At 37.8% G+C, this 25103-nt stretch overlaps 6 protein-coding genes across 10 annotated transcripts; 3 read left to right on the top strand and 3 right to left on the bottom strand.

Moving 5' to 3' along the window:
- The first annotated feature begins 1586 nt into the window (after nt 1-1586).
- Nucleotides 1587-5621, top strand: LOC9327602 (QWRF motif-containing protein 2). 3 transcript variants are annotated; one of them, XR_002329140.1, is made up of 7 exons: nt 1587-3333; nt 3737-3856; nt 4330-4446; nt 4545-4634; nt 4782-4889; nt 4997-5205; nt 5525-5621. XR_002329140.1 is itself a non-coding variant. In XM_002891494.2 (6 exons), the coding sequence occupies exons 1-6, from the start codon at nt 1867-1869 to the stop codon at nt 5075-5077; spliced, it is 1983 nt and encodes a 660-aa protein (XP_002891540.1). In that variant the 5' UTR covers nt 1587-1866; the 3' UTR covers nt 5078-5505. The 3 variants fall into 3 exon arrangements, 1 of the variants encoding a protein (XP_002891540.1); XR_002329139.1 differs by having other exon boundaries at nt 5536-5621; XM_002891494.2 differs by lacking the exon at nt 5525-5621 and having other exon boundaries at nt 4997-5505.
- An 85-nt stretch (nt 5622-5706) lies between these two features.
- Nucleotides 5707-9718, bottom strand: LOC9327603. The gene is made up of 2 exons (XM_021010538.1): nt 8449-9718; nt 5707-7063 (listed from the first exon to the last, which is right to left on the bottom strand). The coding sequence occupies exons 1-2, from the start codon at nt 9627-9629 to the stop codon at nt 5794-5796; spliced, it is 2451 nt and encodes an 816-aa protein (XP_020866197.1). The 5' UTR covers nt 9630-9718; the 3' UTR covers nt 5707-5793.
- A 1451-nt stretch (nt 9719-11169) lies between these two features.
- LOC9327604 (mitotic checkpoint protein BUB3.2) lies at nt 11170-13749 on the top strand. Its single transcript, XM_021011072.1, has 9 exons — nt 11170-11348; nt 11451-11581; nt 11735-11817; nt 11980-12246; nt 12379-12454; nt 12595-12675; nt 12983-13061; nt 13154-13254; nt 13459-13749. The coding sequence occupies exons 1-9, from the start codon at nt 11235-11237 to the stop codon at nt 13544-13546; spliced, it is 1020 nt and encodes a 339-aa protein (XP_020866731.1). The 5' UTR covers nt 11170-11234; the 3' UTR covers nt 13547-13749.
- Nucleotides 13750-13977: 228 nt separating this feature from the next.
- LOC110224641 lies at nt 13978-16733 on the bottom strand. 2 transcript variants are annotated; one of them, XM_021011042.1, is made up of 3 exons: nt 16649-16733; nt 14362-16569; nt 13978-14285 (listed from the first exon to the last, which is right to left on the bottom strand). In XM_021011042.1, the coding sequence occupies exons 1-3, from the start codon at nt 16716-16718 to the stop codon at nt 14134-14136; spliced, it is 2430 nt and encodes an 809-aa protein (XP_020866701.1). In that variant the 5' UTR covers nt 16719-16733; the 3' UTR covers nt 13978-14133. The 2 variants fall into 2 exon arrangements, with proteins under 2 accessions (XP_020866701.1, XP_020866702.1); XM_021011043.1 differs by having other exon boundaries at nt 14362-16577; nt 16649-16727.
- Nucleotides 16734-20055: 3322 nt separating this feature from the next.
- LOC9327605 lies at nt 20056-21280 on the top strand. The gene is made up of 4 exons (XM_002891497.2): nt 20056-20204; nt 20358-20457; nt 20546-20631; nt 20733-21280. The coding sequence occupies exons 1-4, from the start codon at nt 20091-20093 to the stop codon at nt 20880-20882; spliced, it is 450 nt and encodes a 149-aa protein (XP_002891543.1). The 5' UTR covers nt 20056-20090; the 3' UTR covers nt 20883-21280.
- A 75-nt stretch (nt 21281-21355) lies between these two features.
- LOC9327606 (telomere repeat-binding factor 1) lies at nt 21356-24455 on the bottom strand. Of its 2 annotated transcripts, none has more exons than XM_021011077.1 (7): nt 24273-24455; nt 23705-23903; nt 23380-23588; nt 22933-23017; nt 22262-22345; nt 21752-22111; nt 21356-21652 (listed from the first exon to the last, which is right to left on the bottom strand). In XM_021011077.1, the coding sequence occupies exons 2-7, from the start codon at nt 23852-23854 to the stop codon at nt 21638-21640; spliced, it is 903 nt and encodes a 300-aa protein (XP_020866736.1). In that variant the 5' UTR covers nt 23855-23903; nt 24273-24455; the 3' UTR covers nt 21356-21637. The 2 variants fall into 2 exon arrangements, with proteins under 2 accessions (XP_020866736.1, XP_020866735.1); XM_021011076.1 differs by having other exon boundaries at nt 21363-21652; nt 24230-24397.
- Between the last annotated feature and the right edge of the window lie 648 nt (nt 24456-25103).

The raw sequence follows: 25103 nt of genomic DNA on the forward strand, positions 1-25103 counted from the left end.
TGCCATTAGCATTAATTCTTTAGGATTTATGTTAATTAAAGTAAAGAATCTTTAATTGAAAATTCATTTCTCATATATTTAGCAAAAGTCTCTACAAATCTTTCCTTATCTATTTAAGTAAAGATTTTGAAATCAAATATGTTTTCAACAATTTACCAGAAATCTTTACACAATCTTTTTAAAAATCTCGACTTAGTTAACTTCTGATTTTTATCTGCAAAATAAAAAATTAATTGTAACGAGTGATGTAAAAATCGGGAATGTTGATACTACAATTTCTTCTACTTTTTTTTTTTTCATATAATGAAAATTATTTTTTAGAGATATTTTCTTAAAACCTCTAAACAAAACAAAGGGCTTCAAAAGATAGCTTCTCTTTTGGCGGGTCGACCCGCAAACCCGCAACTCTCTACGGGCTTATCCCATGAACTTGCGACCCGTAGTGGATAAAAATATTATTCAAAAAAAAATAACAAATGATGTTTAATTTTACGGGACGGGGTTATATGGTGCAACGGGTTTAGATCAATATTAATATTAAACAATATACTATAGATGAAATCCTAGAATTAAAAATCAAAATTTAATTATAAAATCAGAAACACTAAAGAAAATAAACAATATTAACAAAACAAATACAACTTAAAATTTTGCAAAATAATTTTTTAGTTATAAAAAAATCGACCAGCGGTGTACCGCGGGGTAAAATCTAAATTTAGAAGTTTAAAGAAAAAAATATTTTTTTAAAAATAATAGCTCCGCGGTATACCGCAAGAAAAATCTTCCTCCTAAACTGAGGCAAGAAGAAAAAGAAAGCCAAATGTCGTTTTAGTGTATATATATAGATATACCATTTAAACCTAAAACACAATTAATATACTCAAAACTATTAATATAGATATATGAATGGTACATTTATAAAATAGTTGAAATATTATATTATACTCTCTATTAATAAACAAAACTAATTATATTTAGATTTTTTAAAAAAAAAAATTATAGCCCCGCGGTGTACCGCGGGTTCAAATCTAGTTAGTTTCAATTTTGGATCAGATCTTCTAGTTAAAAAAAAAAAGAAAATTTTACCAAAATTAATGAGTTCATAAATACACTAATTTGACTATGAGAAAATATTCACGCAATTAATTTTGTATTTTTCTACCCAAGTACATACTTACATTTCATTAAAAAGGATTAGTTCATTTTTCTTGTTTCTCGGTTTTCAATAAAAATGTAAAAATCATGGTTAATTACTTTATGAACTTGAAAGAAAATAAAAAGAACTATATAAAAAAAGATCTAATTAAAAAAAAAATAGAAAGATCTTATCTTACTGTGGAAACTGGAAAGTAGAAAGGCCATAAACGAAATTAACGTCTGATCATCCATAAAAAAAAAAGAATAAAGAAGATTAAGAATAAACATCCAAAACCAAAAATAATTAATTAAAATTAAACATATAGTTTAGGGCAAAATCGAAGCTTTTAACATTGATGTAATCAAACCTCTGAAAAAGCAAAAAAATAAATAATAAAAAAATCGATATACTATTACTAAGAAACTTAAAGAGCTCTCTCTCTCTCTCTCTCTCATAAACAAAAAAAAAAAAGTTTCTCAGGAAACCCCAAATCCACAAATCCCACTTGCAATTTCTCCCCACATCTCCCCATAGCTCTCTCTCTCTCTCTCTCTCTCTCTCTCTCTCGTCTTCTACGGCTGTGAAGCAAATAAAGCAAAAATTCCAAAATCCTTTCCTCCGATTTGTTCCAAAAATCTCTGAAAGTTTTCAACTTTGGGTCAGTTTGGAGAAGAACACACAAATCTCTTGAATGCAATGTGAAAAAGGAACAGTTTTTTCCGACGAGAATGGTGGCTGCAGCGATTTCAACCACTGACCCAAGAAACCCACCTCGAGATCGACAAGATAAACCTCAATCCTTAACCAACAATGGCGGACAAAGAAGACCCAGAGGCAAACAAGTTCCTTCTCGCTACTTATCTCCTTCTCCTTCTCACTCTGTCTCTTCCAACACCACTACCACTACCACCACTACCACATCTTCTTCCTCCTCTTCTTCTTCCTCTGCGATACTCAGAACTAGTAAACGATACCCATCTCCTTCGCCTTTACTCTCTCGCTCCACGACCAATTCCGCTTCTAATTCTATCAAAACGCCTTCTTTGTTACCTAAACGGTCCCAATCAGTGGACCGTCGTCGACCCTCGGCGGTTCCGGTCACTGTAGGCAGTGAAATGTCGGCGGCTACGAAGATGCTTATCACTTCCACTAGGAGTTTGTCTGTTTCGTTTCAAGGTGAAGCCTTTTCTCTTCCGATTAGTAAAAAGAAAGAGGCTACTACTACGCCGGTTTCTCACCGGAAATCTACTCCGGAGCGACGGAGATCGACGCCGGTTCGAGATCAGAGAGAGAACTCTAAGCCTGTTGACCAGCAACGGTGGCCTGGAGCTTCTCGGAGGGGGAATTCTGAATCTGTTGTGCCGAATTCGCTTTCTAGAAGCTTAGATTGTGGTAGTGATAGAGGAAAGCTTGGATCTGGGTTTGTTGGGAGGTCAATGTTGCATAATTCTATGATTGATGAGAGTCCTAGGGTTTCTATTAATGGGAGATTGAGTTTAGATTTGGGAGGTAGGGATGAATATTTGGAAATTGGAGATGAGAGCCAGAGAAGACCAAATAATGGTTTGACGTCTAGTGTTTCCTGTGACTTCACTGCTTCTGATACTGATAGTGTTTCTTCTGGTAGCACTAATGGTGTCCAGGAATGTGGCTCTGGTGTTAATGGGGAAATCTCTAAATCAAAGAGCTTGCCTCGTAATATTATGGCTTCTGCTAGGTTCTGGCAAGAGACTAATAGCCGGTTAAGGCGGTTGCAGGATCCAGGTTCGCCTTTATCCTCTAGCCCGGGTTTGAAAACCAGTAGTGTATCTTCAAAGTTTGGTCTTTCGAAACGGTTTTCTAGCGATGCTGTTCCTTTGTCATCTCCTCGTGGTATGGCTTCTCCTGTAAGAGGTTCTGCTATTCGCTCTGCTTCACCAAGTAAGCTTTGGGCGACAACTACGTCATCTCCAGCTAGAGCACTTTCAAGTCCTTCTCGAGTGAGAAATGGAGTTTCTGATCAAATGAACGCTTATAACCGCAACAATACGCCTTCAATTCTTAGTTTCTCTGCTGATATTAGGAGAGGTAAAATTGGGGAAGATCGTGTTATGGATGCACATTTGTTGAGGCTTCTATATAACCGTTACCTGCAGTGGCGGTTTGTCAATGCGAGGGCAGACTCTACTGTTATGGTGCAAAGATTGAACGCAGAGGTATGGCTTAATTATGAGTTTTTTTATTCCCTTTTGTGTCCACTCTGGGCTGTAAATACTTTTAGCCACTGCAGCAGATTTAGAAAAGCTATGATTTGTTCATCTATATTTAGGATCTTGATGGAATAAGTGAGCACTTATGGAAACTTATCATTTAGGCTCCTAGGTGCCACTTATCTCAGATTTATCATGACAATTTGGAGATTAAGCTTGAGTTTGTTAATCTTACTGAACTAATACAGTGAAAGAGTAGTCAATTTTTCTGCATAGAAAAAAAGATTGAGAGTATAGTTAGTATAAATCTTTCAAGAACCTGTTTTAAGTATAACTAAATCTTCACTTCTAGCGATTTCTGGCGTAACATAAAATGTAAATTTACTCTCTTGATTTTTCTCTTTGCCAGAAAAACCTGTGGAATGCATGGGTATCAATCTCGGAACTGCGGCACAGTGTCACTTTAAAACGAATCAAGTTGCTTTTGCTAAGGCAGAAATTGAAACTGGCTTCTATACTAAGGGGACAGGTAAGAATGTGATATCTTTTAAGTTTTTACGATTTCTTACTTTAACAGGGCCAGTGTCCCAATTAAGACGTTTTCTTTTTCTTCTACTTTTGAGGAATAAGACAGATATTCTATGGAATTTGGCTTAGTGATTCCTTCTTGCCGTAATAAGAAAAGAATGTTTTGGATATAATTCAATTATTGTACAATGGTAATTGTCCCGTAACGTATTTAGCAAATGAACTAATTAATTATTTGTGTATGGTAGGTAGATTTTCTATATCTACCACTAGAAGTTGGTATGCTTACTTGCTTAGAATCTCATATTACTTGCATAAGATATATGAGATTTTATTTATCTCGAAATGATAATTGTAGTAATAGTACATATCTACAGGAGAGGCATATAAGAAAAGAATAAAGAGAGTATGAATTTTTTTTTTTTTTTGTATTAGAAAATACTAAACTTGCTCGCTGTATTTATTAAATTGTAGATGGGTTTTCTAGAAGAATGGTCTCTTCTGGATAGAGATCATTCAAGTTCTTTGTCAGGAGCAACCGAATCCTTGAAAGCCAGTACGCTTCGTCTACCAATAGTTGGAAAAACCGTGGTAAGTACCATTATGATATAAACCCTGATATGATTGTTTTGGCTTAATCTAGACACCTTAGGTTATTACACTTTTAATATGCTTCTCGGATTATTTAGGTTGATATCCAAGACCTCAAGCATGCTGTTAGTTCAGCCGTCGATGTAATGCAAGCTATGTCATCTTCCATATTCTCACTGACGTTGAAGGTAAAAAATTATCTTGTCTCTCTCAGATTTTTCGAAGTTCTGTTGAGTCTATTGAACCTTTTGGGTCTGAAATGTTATCTTTCTTGAGTTATTCTATACACAACCCTTATTTTTAGCGGTTACTTTAAGCTCATTTATACCTTCTAGGTGGATGAGATGAATTCTGTAATGGTCGAAACCGTGAATGTAACTGCTAAGGAAAAGGTTTTGCTTGAAAGATGTCAAGGTTGCTTATCAAGAGTAGCAGCTATGCAGGTAAAGGGTCTTCATCTTCATTTATCTTCTTGTTTTCCGGGTTTAGATTACCTGGCAATGTCTCTATTCTTTTCTGATATCGCTTTGGGGTGAACACAACAAACCAGGTTACTGATTGTAGCATGAAAACGCACATAATACAACTAAGTCGGATACCAATCACAAGCAGCTTGACTTCACAACTGTAGAAAAACTGATCTTCCTCAAGAGAACAGATTTGTTCTTTTTGACTACAATACTCACCAAGAACAGAGTTGCTAACACGGGCCTTTTCCTTCCACGAATCCGACCTTATCGTTTTCAAACCAAGATCAAGGTTAGATTCGCGGATTATCATCTCTCTCTCTCTCTCTCTCTCTCTCTCTCTCTCTCTCTCTCTCTCTCTCGCTCTCTCTCTCTCTCGCTCTCTCTCTCTTTTGCTCTTGTAGTTCTACGCTTGTTTTATATAAAGATTGCAGGTAATTCCTCTAAAGTAAGTAAGCTTAGTTTTGTATACGTAAGTTTTTCTAATGGTTCTTTGGCTTGTGTACATATAAAGATGTAGTAATGTATGATCTGATGAACCACTGATTTTGATTTTTCTAGTTCTAGACTTGTTGCCGTTTTTTCATATTAAGATGTCTTGTCGTTTCTAGTTGCCTTGAAGGAGTCTGTCAACACCTAAAAAGAAGTACAAGTCAAAGAGGACACTCTCACTTCAATGTTAATCGTTCCTTTTGCTTTTGTGGAACCTCCAAAAGCTCTATAATACTTGTATAAAAAAGGCCAAAACTGTCCCACATCAGGGAATGAGGTCACATCAACATAGATAGATGTCATCAAGTAAACCTAATCTAGTATTGACATCTATCTATGTGAGAGAATTCAATAACATAACTTATGTTACATAAGTGTGTTAATAAGTTTACATAAAGTTAAAAAAATGAAAACCCTTTATCCTGTTAGTATTGGTAATTCCTCTTTCTTGTTGAAGCTTGTTTGCTAACAATGCACTTTCAACCTCCACTATGTCTTTGTCCCCGGGTTCATTAAACTCTGGCGATGGCACTGTATTAATATCTATCAATCCCTTTAGGCTCTGCTTTGGGTCAGATACATGTGTTACAACACTCCCATTACCACTAGGACTCGACTTGTCTCCTTGGGAACCAGCCTCCTCGTCCTGGCTGCGTTTGTGACCGCTGAGAACACCTTCGTAATGAAGGCGTTTGTGTCCCCCGAGGGATTGTCCCGTTGGAAACAATCTATGACAAATAGAACACTTGTGGATTTTCCCAGATGGAGCTAACCTCTTTGGCCGTGTTTTTTCTCCAGTTGCGTTTTCAACAGGCGGCTTAACCCTGTGGCCAGCCTTGTGACCACCTAAAGCTTGATATGAAGGAAACTCTTTTCCACAGACGCTGCACTTAAAGGGATCAGACTTAGGCAGCATCTGTGGTTGAGGTTGGGTGTGCGTTTGCGATTGCCGTTTGTGACAGAGAGCAGCAGTTTCATCCTCAGAGAGAGAAGAAGAAGAAGAAACTTCATCATCACCAAAACGCTGTTGATTTGGTGCTACACTAACCAACCAAGGCCTAATAACGGCTCTGTATTCTTCTTCTTGCCGGATCGATTCTAAACCTGTGTGTGTAAAGGAAGAATCATCATCATCATCATGAGATGAAGAAGAACGATTTGGCTTTGTTTTTGATCGTTCAATACCATCCAACAAAAGCTCAAGGAAAACGTCGTCGTTTGAAAACCGGGCTTCTTCTTTCTCTTCTTCTTGCCGGTTCGATTCCGAGAAAGAATCTTCATCGTCACCAAAACACTCTTCTACTTGTAAGAAGCTGTGTTCCGCGAAAGAATCTTCGTCGTCACCCAAACCTTGTCGTTGTGACAGTTCCCTGCGTTTCAACCAGGGCTCAATCAAAACGGCGTCGTCTTCTTCTCGCCGGATCGATTCTAGGACTCTTTGATCCGAAGAAGGATCTTTATCATTACCAAAACGCTCTGGTATTGACTGTTGTTCACAACTCTCCAACCCAATCTCAACACACTCATCGTCTTCTTCTCCTTCTTCTTCTAGCCCGATCGGTTCTATCACTTTTAAACGTTGATTCGCCTTCGTTAAAAGTTGTTCCAACTGTGTTGTAAGAGCCATTACTATCACTATCAGAGACCCTTTTCTTTTGCTTGTTTCTTACGAAAGAAACTTGGGAGAGTAATGTTACGTACAAACGACAGTTGAATTGTTATTATGTATAGATTCCAGACTTTGTAGGGTTTACTCATATTTATATTAGTTTAAAGTCGGTTAAGTTCTCTTTATCGATCTCTTATAGTATTATCAGAATCTTTTAAGATAAAGCAAGATTTCCATTCTTTAGCTATATTCCTAAACCAAATAAAAAGTATATTCCTAAACCAAGCAAAATAAGCCTTTATCACAGAAAAACAAAAGGGAAGCCAAATAAATATTCAAAATTTAAGGAAATGGAAAAGGTCCAGATTTTCGGAAGTCGGAACTGACCTTTTTTTGAAGTACAAACAAACTTTGTTTCTATTGCTTTTTGGCCTAACATAAAATTGTATATTATTTTTTTTTTTGTCATCCGTAATTAAATAGTGCTCAAAAGAGCCATTCTTGTGGAATGTTGTTTACATAAGTGATATGAAGCGGTTTCGTACGAATTTTTCGTGCCAGATTATCCGCTTTTACATTTGCACAACGAGAAATTAAAGATAAAGAGAAGGTAGAGAACTCTTCCTTGTCGCTCTGAAATTCCTCCAGATACACTGAGAAGGCCGGCCATTCGGTTGGGGAAGACACCATCTTCACCAGATCAGAACAGTCTGTAAGGAATGCTACCTCTTGATTATCTGCACCAATCATACACTTCATCGCCCAAAGGAGGGCCTCGAATTCGGCATGTAGCGGAGATAGGCTTCTACGGAGGTTGGCAGCTCCCATTGTTGATGGCTCACCGTTTGATGGTGTACAAAACCACCATATCCCGGAAAACTTGTCGCTGTCTTTCCAGGATCCATCCACAAAACAACGGTATCATGTAAAATCCGAATCTAGGGACACCCCCCACGTTTGAGGCTGATTTGGAAATTCCACTGAAGCCTGAGTTTCAGTATGAAGCTCCACTTGAGCTGAGTGCCACAATCGTGCCTCTCTTTCCGCTAAATAAAATTGTATATTAGTTACTCTGTTTTTAAGTATTATTAACTCTTTGCTTAAATCTCTATGTTATGTAATGTAATCCTTTACAAATCTTAAAGTTTAACATTACACCAGTGAGTATTAACTCTTTTTAAGGTTTAACGATTAATTTTTCTTACTCTAAAGAGGGCCAATGCCCCAACAAAGTTTATGTTTTTTTGTTCTCGTGGATGTAGCAAACGCACACACAATCTTTGGTTGGTAAGACACGTTAATATATATTCGTTTGATAACCATAATAACTGGATGGTTAAATATTAACATAAAAAATCAAAATCAAAATCAAAATCACCAAGTAATACCCTTAATGCAATTAGTATTGAAAAAATCAAAAATCGTTTTTCTAGTCAAGGCTTGTTTGCTAATATCATTGCACTTTCAACTTCCTCCACGTCTCCGCCTCCAGATTCATCAAACTCCGGTGACGGCAGGTTATTAAGATCTATCAATCTCCTTAGGCTCTGCTCTGGATCCGACACATTTGTTACAATACTCCCATTACTACTAGGACTACACTTGTCTTCCTCACGAACAACCTGGTCCTGACTGCCTTTGTCACTGACGAGAACTCCGTCACTTTCACTTAGGCTCAGCTTTAGATCCAACACATTGTGACCGCTGAGAACGTTGTCACTTACCATTAAACTCTGTCCTGGATCTAACACTTTTGTTACAATGCTCCCATTTTTATTGGGACTTAACTTGAGAACAACCTCGGCATTACCGTGTTTGTGACCGCCGAGAACGCCTTCGTAGTGACGGCGTTTGTGTCCACCAAGTGCTTGTCCCGTGGCAAACACAACATGACATATATCACACTTGTGGATTTTCCCAGACGGAGACAACATCTTTGACCGCGTTTTCTCTCCAGCGTCTGCGTCTGCGTTTTCAAGAAGCGGTTGTGGCTGCTTAACCCTGTGGCTGGCCTTGTGACCACCTAATGCTTGATACGAAGTAAACCCTTTTCCACAGACACTACACTCGAACAAATCAAACTTCGGCGGCGCCTGCGGTTGAGTTGTTTGAGTTTGCGGTTGCGGTTGAGATTGTGTTTGCGTTTGGCGTTTATCACAGGAAAACTGGATGAGAGTGAGAGCAGCGATATCATCTTCAGACGGAGAAGAAGAATTAGAGGAAGGATCTTCATCATCACCCAAACGCTGTCGTTTTAGTCGTAAATTATCCAACCAAGGCTTGTAGAAAACGGCATCGTTTGCAATCTCGTCATCGTCTGAGATTTTGTGTTTCACCGTCTGAGAAGGAGCTTCATCACTAGTAGAACGCTGTCGTATTGACAATTCACTACTTTTCAACCTAGGAGGCTCAACAAAAACGACGTCGTCTTCTTTCTCTCGCAGATATTCTAAGCATCTGCGTTTCGAAGAAGGATCTTCATCATCATGAAGAGAAAACTTTCGTTTTGATCGTTCGTAACATCTCAACTCGTCTCGCCTGAGTTGCATAAATTTGTGTTTCGGAACGGTAAGTTTTGTCATCGGCGAAAATTGATTCAGTGTCTTGAGATCCATACTTCTCCGATTATGTTTCAGACTTTTTTTCTTAATCCTTAAGAAACTTGGAGCGATTAACGAAAAAAAGTTGTGTTGGTGTTTCGTGACTGTCGTATTCTCTCAGACTCTCATATTTATATTAGTTTTAGTTTAGTCGGTAACACTGTTAGGTTTCGGATAAACAATTGAATATAGGAAACAGAGTAAAAAAAAGGAAAATAGAATCTCGGGAGATTCTACGTTAACTCAATCTCTATTTTAAGTGCAAAAATTCCAGTATTTTTTAAAAAAGTAAAATTTTGAAAATTTCCATATAGTGAAAAATGTGAAAAAAAACGACACTTCAAAAAAAGGTTAACCCTAAAAAAATACAATTAGGTTAAAAGCTGCTATTCAATGTCAATAAAACCTTTTTTTTTTCCTGAGCTATGTGTGAGTTACAAGCCGTGCGGGACACGCATTAAATCAAACGCGTACACGTCTGATTGGTTTACTTTTTATCTTGATAAGTATCATATTTTTCCTCAATCATTAATAAAATATCTATACTTTTCTCAATCACTATAATATCATTTCCTGAGTGGGGAAAAAATCTTAAATAATCATTAATTGATAAACTTCAATTATATAATGGAAACGAATTTTAAGGAATTAAATTTTCTTAAAAGACATTAAAAAAAATATTATATATTACTAGTATTTGTTAAAGAAAATCCTTGGAAACATGGCCAATTCGCGACCATTCGTTCGGAGATATCTTTTACCAATAGCAAGTAGTGTACCTGATACGAAAAAAAATGGACCAGATTTTACTAAACCGACGTGTTTATGTAGACGTGATGTGGCCCTGATTAGGCTTATTCGGTCACATGTCATTAGGTCAGATCAAACACATAATCCAAGATATAACACTTTTTAGACGCTCTTTGATTTTTTTTGACAACTTGCAAAGTATTTTTTTATTTTTTAAATACGGTCCATCGAGGATAAATACAATTCGCTTTGTTTGTTATTTGAAACAACTTCCTACATAGTGGCAGGAGAAGCTTTGGGAAAGGGTGAAACTCTCAAACCTAAGTTTGATTCTCCCTGGAAACAAAAACACATTTGTTTGGGAAGTCTGTCAGTTGGGCCTTGGCCCAATTGGTTTACCTGGTAGCCAGAAATGCAGACGACCTGACTACCCCTGGCACTTAGTCGGAAGGCATTCCAAACTCGGGATAGGCAGAGTGGTAGCCCATAAGGGCCTAACCGTTAACACGGTGGACTAGTCCACTATGTAGTACCTCGGTGCATTCCTACCGGGGCCGACCGGATAGCCGATAGAGTTTATAAAAAAAAAAAAAAACAACTTCCTACATCATTATTTAAATTAAATATGTTTTATTTTAAAAGTTACATAAACGAAATTGATATTTATCGATTAGACGACCAACGTAGTAGCCTATTTTAAAGCCCCTTATGGTAAGTAAGTGCAATACGTGGGCCGAATTCACGGCCCATTTTGCGTAATAGGTTTCCTTGTCAGGGGACAGAATTTGAAAATCAAACACATTTTTTTTTTTTTTAAAATCTACTTCCCTCTTTCTCTTAGCATAAACCCTAAAATTCGTATTTTTCAGGATGACTCTGTTGCCGGCGATTGGTCGCGAGCTCTCGAATCCGCCGTCCGATGGGATTTCTAATCTCCGATTTTCCAATAGCAGCGATCATTTAATAGTCTCTTCATGGGACAAGGTTAGAAATCCCCAATCTTGTCTCAAAAACATTGATTTCATTGCTTGTTTGAAGTTTGATTTATCTAATCTGATGCTTTGATTTATGTGAATTGGATCGAAGAGTGTAAGATTGTATGATGCGAACGCCGATTTGATGAGAGGGGAGTTCAAGCATGGAGGAGCGGTACTCGATTGCTGCTTCCATGATGATTCTTCTGGATTCAGTGTTTGCGCCGATACTAAAGTCAGACGGTATAGTTAATTTGTTCTCTCTTCTAATTTTATCTGGTTCGATTCAAAATTTTAGTTGAGATATAGTGAAACTGGTCATGTAGGAGTGTACACTCGTGTTTATGAAATGGTTTGTGGATTCTAAATAATTGGGGTTCTCTTGTTATACTTCAGAATTGACTTCAATGCTGGCAAAGAGGACGTTTTGGGGACGCATGATAAACCAGTTCGATGTGTTGAGTATTCTTATGCTGCAGGTTGGTGGTATATGATGTTCTTGATGCTTAATTGAGCTCTTACCTTGTTCATACTTAGTGCTTAATTTAACATTGATGAACTATGTTACTAATAGCTTTATTTAGTGCATTCGTGTTTGTAGTCATACCATGGTTTTGCTTGAACACTTTGTAACGTTATAGGGCAAGTGATCACTGGAAGTTGGGATAAAACTATTAAATGTTGGGATCCAAGAGGTGCAAGTGGGCTGGAGCGTACACAGATTGGTACATATCAGCAACCTGAGCGTGTTAACTCTCTTTCTGTAGTTGGAAATCGTTTGGTGGTGGCAACAGCAGGAAGGCATGTCAACATTTATGATCTCAGAAATATGTCTCAGCCTGAGCAAAGAAGAGAGTCCTCACTTAAATACCAGACTAGATGTGTGCGTTGTTATCCCAACGGGACAGGTTAAATGGCTGATATGTTGCTTTCAGTAGTTTTCATTTTCCAACAGTCAAAGTTGCTTTCTTCCTGTTCCAAGTATACTCAGGAGCCTCAATTTCCTCTTCCACACTTTTGATTTTGATAATACTTTGCAGGATATGCCCTTAGCTCTGTTGAAGGGAGGGTGTCAATGGAGTTCTTTGATCTATCAGAAGCTGCTCAAGCTAAAAAGTATGTTCCTAATGTGTTTTCTCTTACCTCTTTTTGACCAAGTCTATGACGTTTTGTTTAATCTTGCTGAGCATTTTTTCTGGTAAGATATCCCTTTTACTTTTTATTAATCTGATATCTATATTTGAACTTCTTTTCAGATATGCTTTTAAATGTCACCGGAAATCAGAGGATGGAAGGGACATTGTCTACCCTGTAAATGCAATTGCTTTCCATCCGATGTAAGTCTTATCTTAAAGAAACCTGATTGTTTCCTTTCAGTTACTTGATTGCTTCAAGACTTAAACTAATTTTTTCAATGGCCAAGATGGAAAATCTAGGGGAGAATATATGAATTTTGAGGGCTAGTTCAGAGTATTGTGAATGCTATCATTTCATTTGAAAACAAATTCTGTAAATGTATGTTCTGGGATCCACTGTATATATGGAACCTAAGGGCAAAATTTGAAACTTTAAGTTATCTGTATATATGGAACCTAAGGACCAACGCTATCACTTCGAATAACCTGAAGTTTTTTTAAATTGTAGTTATGGCACTTTTGCTTCCGGAGGTTGTGATGGTTTCGTCAACATTTGGGATGGTAACAACAAGAAGAGGCTATATCAGGTATAGGAAAGATGAGAGCTTTTGATATTTTTTTTTTCAATGTTCTAATGTTCTTTGAGACGCAGCATTAAATTGCTCCTTCTTGTTTGTAGTACTCTAAGTATCCAACAAGTATTGCGGCGCTGTCATTCAGCCGAGATGGTGGATTACTGGCTGTTGCTTCTAGTTACACGTTTGAAGAGGGAGACAAACCGTAAGAATCTCAGTCTTTAATCTTTCAGTTCTTAACTCTTTGATGGAATTATAGTTTGAGTTTGATGCTATTAGATTTTATCAGGCATATAGAAACATTTAACCTGTGGACATTGAGACTTACAGATAGCATTCTAGAAATGTTATTGTGTTTGCTTTTGGATTGATCTCTCTTTAACTGATACTGAGTTTTGTGTCTTTGCAGGCATGAACCAGACGCCATCTTTGTTCGAAGTGTTAATGAAATCGAAGTGAAACCAAAACCCAAAGTATACCCCAATCCTCCGATATAGACTAGTCAGTAATAATGGAATGAGCAGAGTTAAATTCGACTTGTGTGTTGTATTGTTGCTACAGTGGCTGCCCAAAAAAGATTGTAGGACTTTGAAGTGAGTTTTAAAATCTTATTTTGGCTGTAAAGTGAATTGTGAACATTACAAAGGCTTTCGAATCTGAGATTGTGTTCCTTTGGTTTTGAGTAAAGTCCATTTACTCTCTGGTTTGCCTCCAATTTTTTTTTTATTTTTGGGTACCAACTCTTTTCTTTGTACCTTTTTTTTTGGGTTTGTGTGTTGGTTTAGAAGCTAGAACTTAGAACCAAGTTATAATTTGTTATGGACCATAGAGCAAAACATAGATGGCCTTGGAAAAGATTCTCTAATATGTGTAATTGTGTATGTACATGGCAATTCCGAAAACTTAACTGAAAATATAAAAGATGGACTTGAAAAAGATTCTCTGGTTTAATCCCAAGTCTGGTTCGACCCAAAATCTTTCCAACTAGAAGGAAGCAAACCAAAACTTCAAAAGGCTGTTTAAAAGTGGGCATGAATGAATCCTACTGATCGTATCTTAATATCTCATTATGCAACAAGCAACATTACCACTCATCTTCCTCGTCATCATCAACATCATCATCTTCCTCGTCCTCATCATCATCATCTTCCTCGTCATTATCATCATCATCACCATTTTCTTCTTCTTCGTCTTCTTCCAGATTCAGATGATCATCCTCGATCTCTTTCCCTTTTCCTTTTACAAGATAACACAAACATGAAGTCAGAAAAATAAGAGACAACAATATACAATATATATCTCCGGAGCTTACCTGATACTTTAGGTGGAGGCAGCTCAATGACCGGAGGAAGCAATGTTGGAACTCCACAAGCTTCCGGCCAAGCTGATAACTCCGGAACAGGAGAAAATGTAGCTGCATACGTTTTGTGATACCGTTCAAGAGTGTAACAGTCATCTACATACTGCAACGGGTTTATTTTCAGCTTATCGCAGACTGCTAGAGCGTGCAGACATAGGAGCTTGTTCCTTTGAAACTTTCCACAAGTGCAAGTTGACTCATTCAACTGAACAATCCCGCGGGTTGAGACATCCACCACACCCATATATCGTTTCTTCTTTTTCGAGGTCGTTGAGACCTCAAATGCATCTTTTTCCAACGGTGTTACAACGCAAGTAACGGAATCTTTAGTGAACTCTTCAAGCTTCTCCATGACATGTTCTGTGTACACATTGCCGCGATTAAGAGAACCACGGCTACGGCTAAAAGATTCATTAAAAGCGTCTCTCAGCTCACCAAACATAAGCATCACACCCCCTGCCATTGCAACTTTGGGAAATCTTTTATAATGAGCAAAGAGAGCTTTGGTACGTATCTTCATGATTCCGTATCTCCGACCATCATCATGAGCCAGAGCCCACTGATGTGGAGGAAATTGGTCTAACCATTTCCAACCTTCTGGATTCTTCTCTTTAATCTCCTTCATGTAAGAATCAAATTCTTCCTTCTGACTTGACGGACCAGCCTTCTCCACAAGATACTCCATGTTGTGGTCGAAGCCTGGAGAAACGCTACCGAATTTGGAGCACAGATGATCGAGGCAGAACCTGTGATAAGCCCAGGGTTCTTTCCACTGAGACCCTGGTTCGTTAATAACAGCGAGTATGTCAGGGTCGGGACTGGAGATGAGGCAAATGCCTTGCCTCTGTGTTACCTTCTCTCTGATTCTAGTGAGAAACCAGCGCCAAATATCGACGGATACTTCTTTAGTAACCGCAAAGGCAAGCGGAAAATATTCATTGACTGCATCAAATGCCGAGGCAATCATCAACTTCATTTTGTATTTACCTCCCAAGTTTTTGGTGTCGACAACTATCAGAGGTCTACAATGTTGAAACCCTTGGATAGACTGAGAAAATGCCCAAAACACACCCCGAAAGTAGGCGTGTTCAGGATTAGGCAAAGAATCATATTGCCAGTCCACGAGAAGGCCATTAGAAGAGTGAAGCACAGACATTAACTTGGGTATGAATCTGAAACTCTGATCCCAATCTCCAAAGACTTTTTTGATAGCTTTCACTTTCGCATTCTCCAAAACTCCATGTGCATCATTATCCACCTCCTCAAATGCATCAAGGGCATAGCCAAATTTTTCTTTCCACCACTTATCCAACTCCGCAGTTGAGAGCATGGGCTGTACCCTGACCACACGTTCAATCTCAAATGCTACACGCTCGGCATCAAAATCATTTAGTGAAGGAGATTCAGGGTGACAAGTATGTGAACCACTACACTTGGTTATCTCAAAAAGACCGTCTTCTTCTCTCCTAGCTGCACAAATTGACCACTTGCATTGCCATCTTCCACATTCAAACACATACATGTCCTTGTCCGTCTCTCTTACTAAATATTTTTTCTGCCTTTTAATAGACCACCAGTCCACTGCCTTCTTCAGTTCCTCTATATCTTTAAAAAACAATCCCACACGCATTGTATCATCGTCAAGCCACAAACCAGACACAAGACGCGGTGTTGATCCTGAACCTGAATTTGTATCCCCCACCTCTTGTTGTTGTGTGCTCTTCTGTCTTTTCTGGGGATTAATTCCCATTGGAGCAGGAGGAGGAGGATCATTAGAAGTTGGTTTAGCTTCCAAGTAAAATTCGACAGTGTTAATACAAGGGTGATTGCTTGGAACCTCAAGCATTTTCTCCAAACTAGCGTCGCTCATCACAGGGTGAAGTAGATACCGAAACTTATTGGGTGATTGAACAACAGGGTACCTAGCGACTATTTCAAGCTTTGATTTTTGCTTATCAAATCCAGTAATTAGATAAAGCTCGTCAAGAAATCTGCCAAAGTCAGTCTTTTTCTTGACTCTCATCTCTTTGGGAGTCGATCCTTCATAGTAGACGCCATCAGGGCCATGCTTGATATGACAATTCCAGTAACACAACACCACCACCTCTCTTTCATCCATTAGCGAGTACAACAAAAAAAACCTACAAGTAAAAAAATACCCTAGAAAGCTACAATAAACAATGAACATCAAAATACAGACTTGTTAAAAAAACTTGCTTTCTACAGAAATGAAATGTACCTTTCGCTAAGGAATTCTTCGGTGATTTGATAACTGCCTTTTCATATGCTTGACCTAGAGCAACTCTCATATATCATCCTAATTTTTCAAAATAATTACAGAGCGGAATTAGTAAAAAAGTAAAGTTGGGCCAAAATTATAAAGCCCATTAATAAGTGTTGTACGAAAATAAAGCCTAGCAACTCACCAGTTGGGCCGTAATGGGAGTATTCATGGTGTACCCTTTCGTTTTTTGGTACAATCTGGATTCGGAAACCTTAAACCTAGTTTCGACTCCGATTTATAGTTCGCTTCCGTCTGGTTTGTGCGCCAATCTCGGGATTACACGCTAGTTTATTGTAGCTAATCTCGGGATAAAGCTACTGATATAGGAAAATATACGGTTGGATTTAACTATACGTGGAGGGCTGAGATTAACAGAGGAAGAGAAACACGTGGAGGGCTGAGATTAACAGAGGAATAGAAGCTGAAGCTTAAAAGGAGAAAATGGTTTAGCTTTAGAAATCAATAAGAAAATTCTGGATTTGTTGTTTATCGTTTCTTTTGGATTCTCTCTGAGAATTGTTCCTCATCGTCGCCGGAGTTTCATCATGAACTCTTGCTGATGAGAAGTGGTGCTGCGTTACTTGCGAACGTTGTATCCATTTATCGTTATCAATAAACTCAATACTTTGTTTCCTTTATCACTGGTATCAGAGCCATTCTTCCTCGGAATCAATGGCAGAAACTAGATCGACAAGCCACCACAAGCTAATCCCTATGAAGTATTCATGGGAGGAGATAAATACACGACGAGAGGCTGGTTTGTGCATATTTTGTGACGAGCAAGAGACTCAGGATCATCACTTGAAGCACAAGAGGCTACGGCTTGTCATGGTGGACCTTGCGTATACTTCATTGGTTGATGTTGAAGATCTTAAGCGAGATAGTGATCTGAAAGCAGAGGAGGATAAAAAAGTGGCAGAAATAGAGGTTAAAACTGAGGTCGAGACAAAATTGACTGCAAATTTGGTACAGGAAGCGTTCTTGGAGGATGAATCAACTCCACAAGTTCAGGTACCAATTGCTAATTCTGAGATTTTGAAGAGTATTGAACCTAGGGAAGTAAACTTAGGATTGGAAAGTCTAGAATCTGTGGTGATGAACGAGAATCTAGAGCAAGATGGGGTTCAAAAGAAAGTTACTAAGAGATTTGAGGTTGATGGTAATGTTGAGAAGACTCAGAAAGTGTTAAGTGTTACGGAAATTTGCTGTGCACACCAAGTGTTCGGTAAAATGTCTCAACATGAAGAAAAGCTGGGAATAAAGAAGGAAGCGAAAGGGTTCAAATCATGGATGTTCAAATTCAAGCCTATTAAGGAAAAAATAAAGAAACGAGACAATAAGGGTTGGTTCCACACTTGGAGCAGAAAACCGAGTTGGAAGAAGAACAAGGTTTCCAAAACTTGGTCCATGCTAAACGTTGATTGTTTCAAGGATGATGATCAAGTGTATCTTGAATCACTTTCCATAGGACTACTTATCAGATTCACGTTCTGGAAATTCAAATTCATTAAGAGGAATTTGCAAAAAACCAGTCCACAAATAGAAGAGGTTATGATGAGAGAAGATCATAAGCAACAACATGGTGATAGTGAGCCTCTAGCGACTGCACCTGATTATGATATAAAGTTCATGAAAATGAATTTGCAGAAAAAAATGGGAGAACATGGATACGTCAACCACGGGAAGCTAATGTTTGATAAAGAAAGACATGATGATATTCTAAGAAGGTACAACTTGCAATGGAAGATACAGAAATTGAAGTGTTGTTCCAAATCTTCGCAATTTGAGTTTCCAAACAAGAACGCGAGTGGATATAACCTTGACAGAGATTTTGTCTTAGAAATGGATCATTGGTATCACTATGTCAATTTGGAGACAGGATCGTTTCTTAAAACTGATTCAATTTCAGAACTTGAATTGGAGTCAACTGAATCAAACATGGAGACAAATAGTGTTGCACAACCTCAGGTATCAATTTTTGTCTTGGAATCTAGCCAACAGCAGAAACTGTTAGAAGATTTTGATATGAATACGGTCAGTAAGGATCAACAATATGTCTTAGCAGAAGCTTTGAGTCCACTCTTTGATAATTTTCGCTCGGAAGTGGCTGCGTTTTGTGAGCAGTCAACATGTGTCAAGTCTCATCAGAGGAAGCAAAGACTATCGCCAAAGTCTTGGATGTTCAAATATAAATTGGGGAAGGAGTGGAAGAGGAGAAGGAACATTTCGTTTCTCTGCTTAATTGTGGTGAGGGCACTTCACGTTGATAGGCTGCAGGAAAGAAAAATGCCATTGTTATTGAAATATAATTGCAGAACTGTTCTTGCAGAGGAGTACAACACTAGGTGCTTAAGTGTGCCTTGGATAAAGCACAAGAGTAAGCAACTACTGAGCATCACAATATCAGTTTCTGGATTTAACAGAGCATCACATTATCAAGTGTATTTGTGCTTGTTCTTGGCCAAAACCCTTGCATCACAATTTCAGTTATGGTATGGTGGTGAGGCGACACGTTATTGTTACAAGCTGCTCCTTCAACTATTCCTACAGGTAAAAAGTACGACGAGGCAACGGGAACAATTCTCTAGTGCCCAAGTCAGATCCGAGTTAAAAGGGAACAGTTTTAAGTATGGGAGAATGCGTGGAGCAAAGGGATTGGCTGAAGAAAGTTGGTTACGGATCAGACTTAGAAGAAGTCCTCATTTGAAGCAGCCCAAAACTTGGAGTTTTAAGTATAAACAACAGAAGAACTATCATGATGTGTTGGTGAAAGAACCAGAAAGAATATCATAGTCCAGCATTAAAGAGCTGCAGAAGTTATGATCTACATAAGAAGTTCATACTACTAAACCTTGAGGACAATGGAGGAAACGACATGGGAGTCCTCTTTGTTCTACATCGACAATTTCCAAACACTGAACCTTGTGGTCAAGGTTCTTCGAACAGGGGAGATTTGATATAGGAAAATATACGGTTGGATTTAACTATACGTGGAGGGCTGAGATTAACAGAGGAAGAGAAACACGTGGAGGGCTGAGATTAACAGAGGAATAGAAGCTGAAGCTTAAAAGGAGAAAATGGTTTAGCTTTAGAAATCAATAAGAAAATTCTGGATTTGTTGTTTATCGTTTCTTTTGGATTCTCTCTGAGAATTGTTCCTCATCGTCGCCGGAGTTTCATCATGAACTCTTGCTGATGAGAAGTGGTGCTGCGTTACTTGCGAACGTTGTATCCATTTATCGTTATCAATAAACTCAATACTTTGTTTCCTTTATCAGCTACGTGCCGCGACTAAACGAACAGCCTAATTGTAGAAACTTACCTTAGACGCGATCTTATTTTAATGTTTTAAGATCAAGGTTACGAAATTTGATCTCTTCGGAGAGGATTTTGGTAAATGGGATCAGAGTGGAATTCTCCATCGTCTGTTACTGTGGTTATGAATTGGCTCACTTGGAAACGCAACAATCCGATTCATGGTCTCCAAAAAGCGATAGACTTGCTAAACAAGGTATCATCAGATTTGTTTTGGATGTGACAACTGACAATTGATCTTGTTTCTTAAGACTCGTTTATTTATTCTTGATAATAATTGTGTGTATATATTGTGTGGTTTTATTCATGTATTTCATTGTGTTTAATGCATGGTTTTATTCTTCTTCAGACGTTTGAGCGCAGTGAACAAGAGGAAAAATTTCACCTGGAGAAGGCTGCCATGTATTTTGAGATAGCAAAACAACAATACCGAGCTAATAACAAACGTGGTACGTACGACCAAAGCTTTTGCTTTTTTTTAATGACCACCACATATATGCATGAATCGGTTTCATAATTACTATCATGTAATTGTAGGTGCTTTATCATATATTAAATTGAAGGTGAAAATGGAGGAAACAGCTCAACGTTGTCGAGACTGTCAGCTGCTTTTACATAAAGAAGTGAGACTTTCTAATTTTATGTGGTTTTCTACATCATTTAATTTATTCATTTATTTTTCGAATTTATTAACTAACACCATTTTTATTTTTGTTTTAAACAGTTGATGTTAACTGAACATAGAAAAAAGAAGTTGATTTGGGATGAACGTGTGGAGAAGAAGAAGAAACAACTGATTGAAGCATTGCTGCTCAAGCCAACGCATGTGTTTGTTTGTTTTTGTTCGTTCCTTATAATGCTAACATTCATCTAACCCACCAATATTTTGGGTTCTTGTTGACCTTAATTAGCTGCTGTGACAGTAAGGAAGATTGCATATTCCTTTGTGTTATGTATATTAGTCTTTGGTAAAAAGTTTGAGCCGATAAGAAAATCACACTACTACTCATCACCTTAATATTAAAAATATTTGGTATCTCCCTCGATTAGTCCGTTCAAAGGAATGTGGACTAGACCGGCAAGCAATTCTCAACAAACGAGATCAAAGCTAAGTTCTTTGCCCTCCCAGTTGATAAATCCTCTGGTCCAGATGGGTATACTGGTGAGATTTTCAAGCACTTTTGGGAAGTAATAGGAGTGGAAGTAACTTCAGCTGTTTTCGATTTACCAATCATTAAATGAAACGATGCATATCTTCTATATGGAGCCTCAAAATCTGTGTTTTTATATCTAAGAAAACAGTACTACTACTATTAATTGATAATACATACATAATTAAAATGCTCATTGGCGATAAGCATGATAGTGCATAGATAGATCGATCTATAAATTATACACATTTTACTAACGATAGTTGTATATTGGAGAGCGAGAAGAGCAAATAAAACTTTTTTTTTCCCAAAGTTGTGCAGGAATCAAAAGAGTCAGGCCACATACTGACAAACATATTTGATTGCTTACTACTAAAAAAACCTTCTAAAGTAGAGAGAATCATCAACAACACAAACACTAGGCTTCTCTCTACTCTCTCTTCACTTTTAGTTTCTTCTTCTCTCGCTTTCCATCACCTCAGGCACGGATCATCTGTCCGAATCCCATTTTCAATAAACCCATTTTGAGATTTGCAAAGTCTCTGTCATAGATTTCATGTGTTGTAATAAAAGAATGTGTTTATTTTTGTACCATTTTGCAGTTGTTTCTTCCTTTCAGTGTCTTTGAAGCTTCTTCAGCGAAAGCTTGAGCTGCTTCTGCTTCGGCTTCTGCTGCCTCTGCTTCCTTTGCAGCTTCCTCAGCCTCTGCCATGAGAGCTTCTGCCTCTGCTACTGCCTGTGCTGCAACTGCTGCCGCCTCATGTACGTTCATACTCTTCATTCTGGCTAACTCTGTATCAATCTGTGACCTTGTCTGAAAATTCACTTCATCTCTGTCTGTTTTAGGTGAAGGCAAAGAAGAAGTCCTCTGTCTTCCTGCAAACGCCCCCAGACCTTTTTTCCTGTGGGAAGATAACGGAGTGGAGTTTGGAATTCTATACTTACGCTTAACCTGTAAAAGAGAAAAACCCAGATCAATAAACCTCGCAAGCTGCAGTTGATGATGGATATGTCCCCGTTCTACTAAAAACCATGAAGCAAATGGATTGCACAAAAAGTCATACATACGATTCAAAAGACCAAAAATATATGCACATAATACCTTCACAAGTTTACCGCAAGCTGTCAAGTACTTTAGCTTGGTAGACAACAACCGTTTGAAGTCCATTGGAGCATGATATTGATCCTACACAAACGAATAATAGGATCACGGGAACAGTCAGTCCTCTAAATCAGTATTTTACAAGGAACTAAAACAAAGTATCTTAAAAGCAGTAATCGTACAAAATTGAACTCAAAATTTCCCATGATTGAATCAAATAACTAGATAAAAGAAGTTATGTCATTGGCGTGTTTCTGAATTAACTAAAGAATCTACTCTTATGATATTCCCACAAATATATCGACTTAAGCAGATTCCACCACAATAAATCTAGTAATTACAGAAATACTCAGTAGCCATTTCAGTCAGAATATTTAATGCACATTCGTCTATTCAGGAGAGGAGAAGATAAAGATGTCACCCCTTGCCTTTCAATAAAACTGCCACATGCGTTGCTTATATTGAGGAATATATTCTATTGACACAACCAAAGGCTATATTTTGGTTTTCCTCCGCAATAACTTCACAAAATTCTACTTGAAAACATATCAACCCACTGAGGATCATTCAAATTGAAAGGTAACACGATGTGATTTAGCTGCAAGTAACAATTTAACAATACATATTGTCAATGAAAAAAGAAAAAAGATGCAATAATGAAAACAGAATACCTCAATGTAGGCACCAATTGTTGTTTTATTACAGCCACCAGGCTCTTTCAGGGTAGAAATTGCTTCCATTATAAGGCTATCCAACCTGCAACATTTCAAAAAGTTACAATTTGTCTATAACGATAGATTTGACTGATACAAACATCTACGTGTAAGTGGGACTTTACACAATAAAATACTCATCATAATTTCACAAATATAAAGCCACACTGATAAGATGGAGCAAACAGCTCGCATGCTAAGTTGCTAACGGTAAAAAGCTGAAAAGGGAGGATAAAGGTACTAAACCAGTAAAGACAATTTAAACAGAGGTTGAGAAGGTGTGAAAACAAACTCATATCAGATAAATGTAATGTAACACGTATCGACTTTCCGGAAAAAAAAAGAAGTGACGGCGATATACAACAAAGCATTTCCTCTTCAATACAAAATAGACATATTTCTAACCTTACATTAGGTCTCCTTGGTGCAGGATTAGAAGAAACTTGCAGTCCAGAGGTCGCATCCACCATTTCTTCATCACTTTGCAAAGAATTGGTTAGGGCTAGTGAGTTCTCTTCCTGTTTAGGAAGGGAGAGTGTCCTTTTAACAGCTAACCTAGACTTTTCGCGCGATCCCCACCCATTCGCCATGACACTCATGTTTCTCCATTTGTCCTGTCCCAATACAATAAACAACCAAATCCAAATCAGATAAAATACTCATACATAATCACAAACAAAATATAGCAGGATTATCCAAGCTAACCCAAAGGATAAGAAGTAATCATGACCTTAAGATCAACATTGGAACGCAGGTATAAGACTCCGCTAAATTCAGGATCTTTGAGAATTGTGCGCCATTTACCAGGTCCATGCTTTATAACTCCAGACTTTAAAGCTGATTCTTCTTCTTGAGTCCATTTCTGCTTTGGAGCACCCATCCCGATTTCGAGATGCAGTCACGGTCTGCTGTGTCAAAGCAAGTCCGTTCTGCATCAAAACAAATCATATGTCACGAAACCCAATCAGAACTAAATCATATAAAAATGTCAACTTTTTTCTTCAATTGTAAGTCACAATTCACCAAATATCACAGAATCTTTAATCGCAGTAAAACCCTAATTCCCTGTTCCGTGGAAACCCTAGATTATCAAAACTAAAACACAAAAGTAATTCAGACGCAATAGCAAACACCAACTTCACATCACTGAAAGATGTCGAAACTCAAACCCTAGAAAAATTCCTCCTTTGAAAATGAAACCTAATCTCATGCTGAGAATATACACAATCGGCGAAGAAGAAACAGATGAATTCACCAGGAAAATCAGAGTTTTGAGGAAGAATCGATCTTCGCAATACCAATTTCGTTTGATCTGGATTCAGATTTCGAGACGCTTGAGAAGCAGAAAAAAGTTAGGGTTAATGCGAATACAAGGATTCTGAGTAACGGACCTCCGTCAATTCTGATGCGGCAAACCGCTTTGACCAATTAAGCTCTAAACGCGTTTTTCACAAACGGCCTCAAAACGCGTTTTTTTTAAATTACAGCAAGCTTAATTACTAATTACTAATTACGCTAATTATTTATATTCTGAATCTAGTTTGTAAATGGTCTAAATATTTACAAATTCAAATTTTACTAATGATAAAAAAAATTAAAATTAAACTCCCCAAATGATACTTATTCTTAAGTATTACTATTAATATGATAGTCAAATTAGAAATGTATTTATCAAAACTAACACGAAAAGCATATTTACATGATTCATTTGGTTTGTGTTTGAAAGGTTTAGTTTTGATGATGATTAAAAAAAATTGATGCGTAAAATACACAATTTTTGCTAGATAAAATTCAAAAATGTGTGGTGGAGGTGGTAGTTGCGATAATTGTTTTCCTTTTTCTTTTTTTTTTTCTTTTTTTTTTTTGTCGTCAATTGCGATAATTGTTTTCAAAAATGCTATTTTTCATTTTTTTTTTATAACCCAGTGTCTAGACCACACTGTGATCCGACTAGCCCACTGGGCCTAAGCCCGTGTTCCTTGGATTTTTAAGCCTCCACTTAAGGGCCCCTCGGATCTGGTGGTCTGGGACGCTGCGCCCCGTAAGTAAATTGCGCAGTGGCCGGGACTCGAAGCCGGGTGGCGGGTGCCTCAGCTGAGGTTCCTCTACCAGGAGACAAGCACCCGGTT

This window comes from Arabidopsis lyrata, assembly GCF_000004255.2.
Source record: "Arabidopsis lyrata subsp. lyrata unplaced genomic scaffold ARALYscaffold_1, whole genome shotgun sequence".
Classification (NCBI taxonomy): domain Eukaryota; kingdom Viridiplantae; phylum Streptophyta; class Magnoliopsida; order Brassicales; family Brassicaceae; genus Arabidopsis; species Arabidopsis lyrata.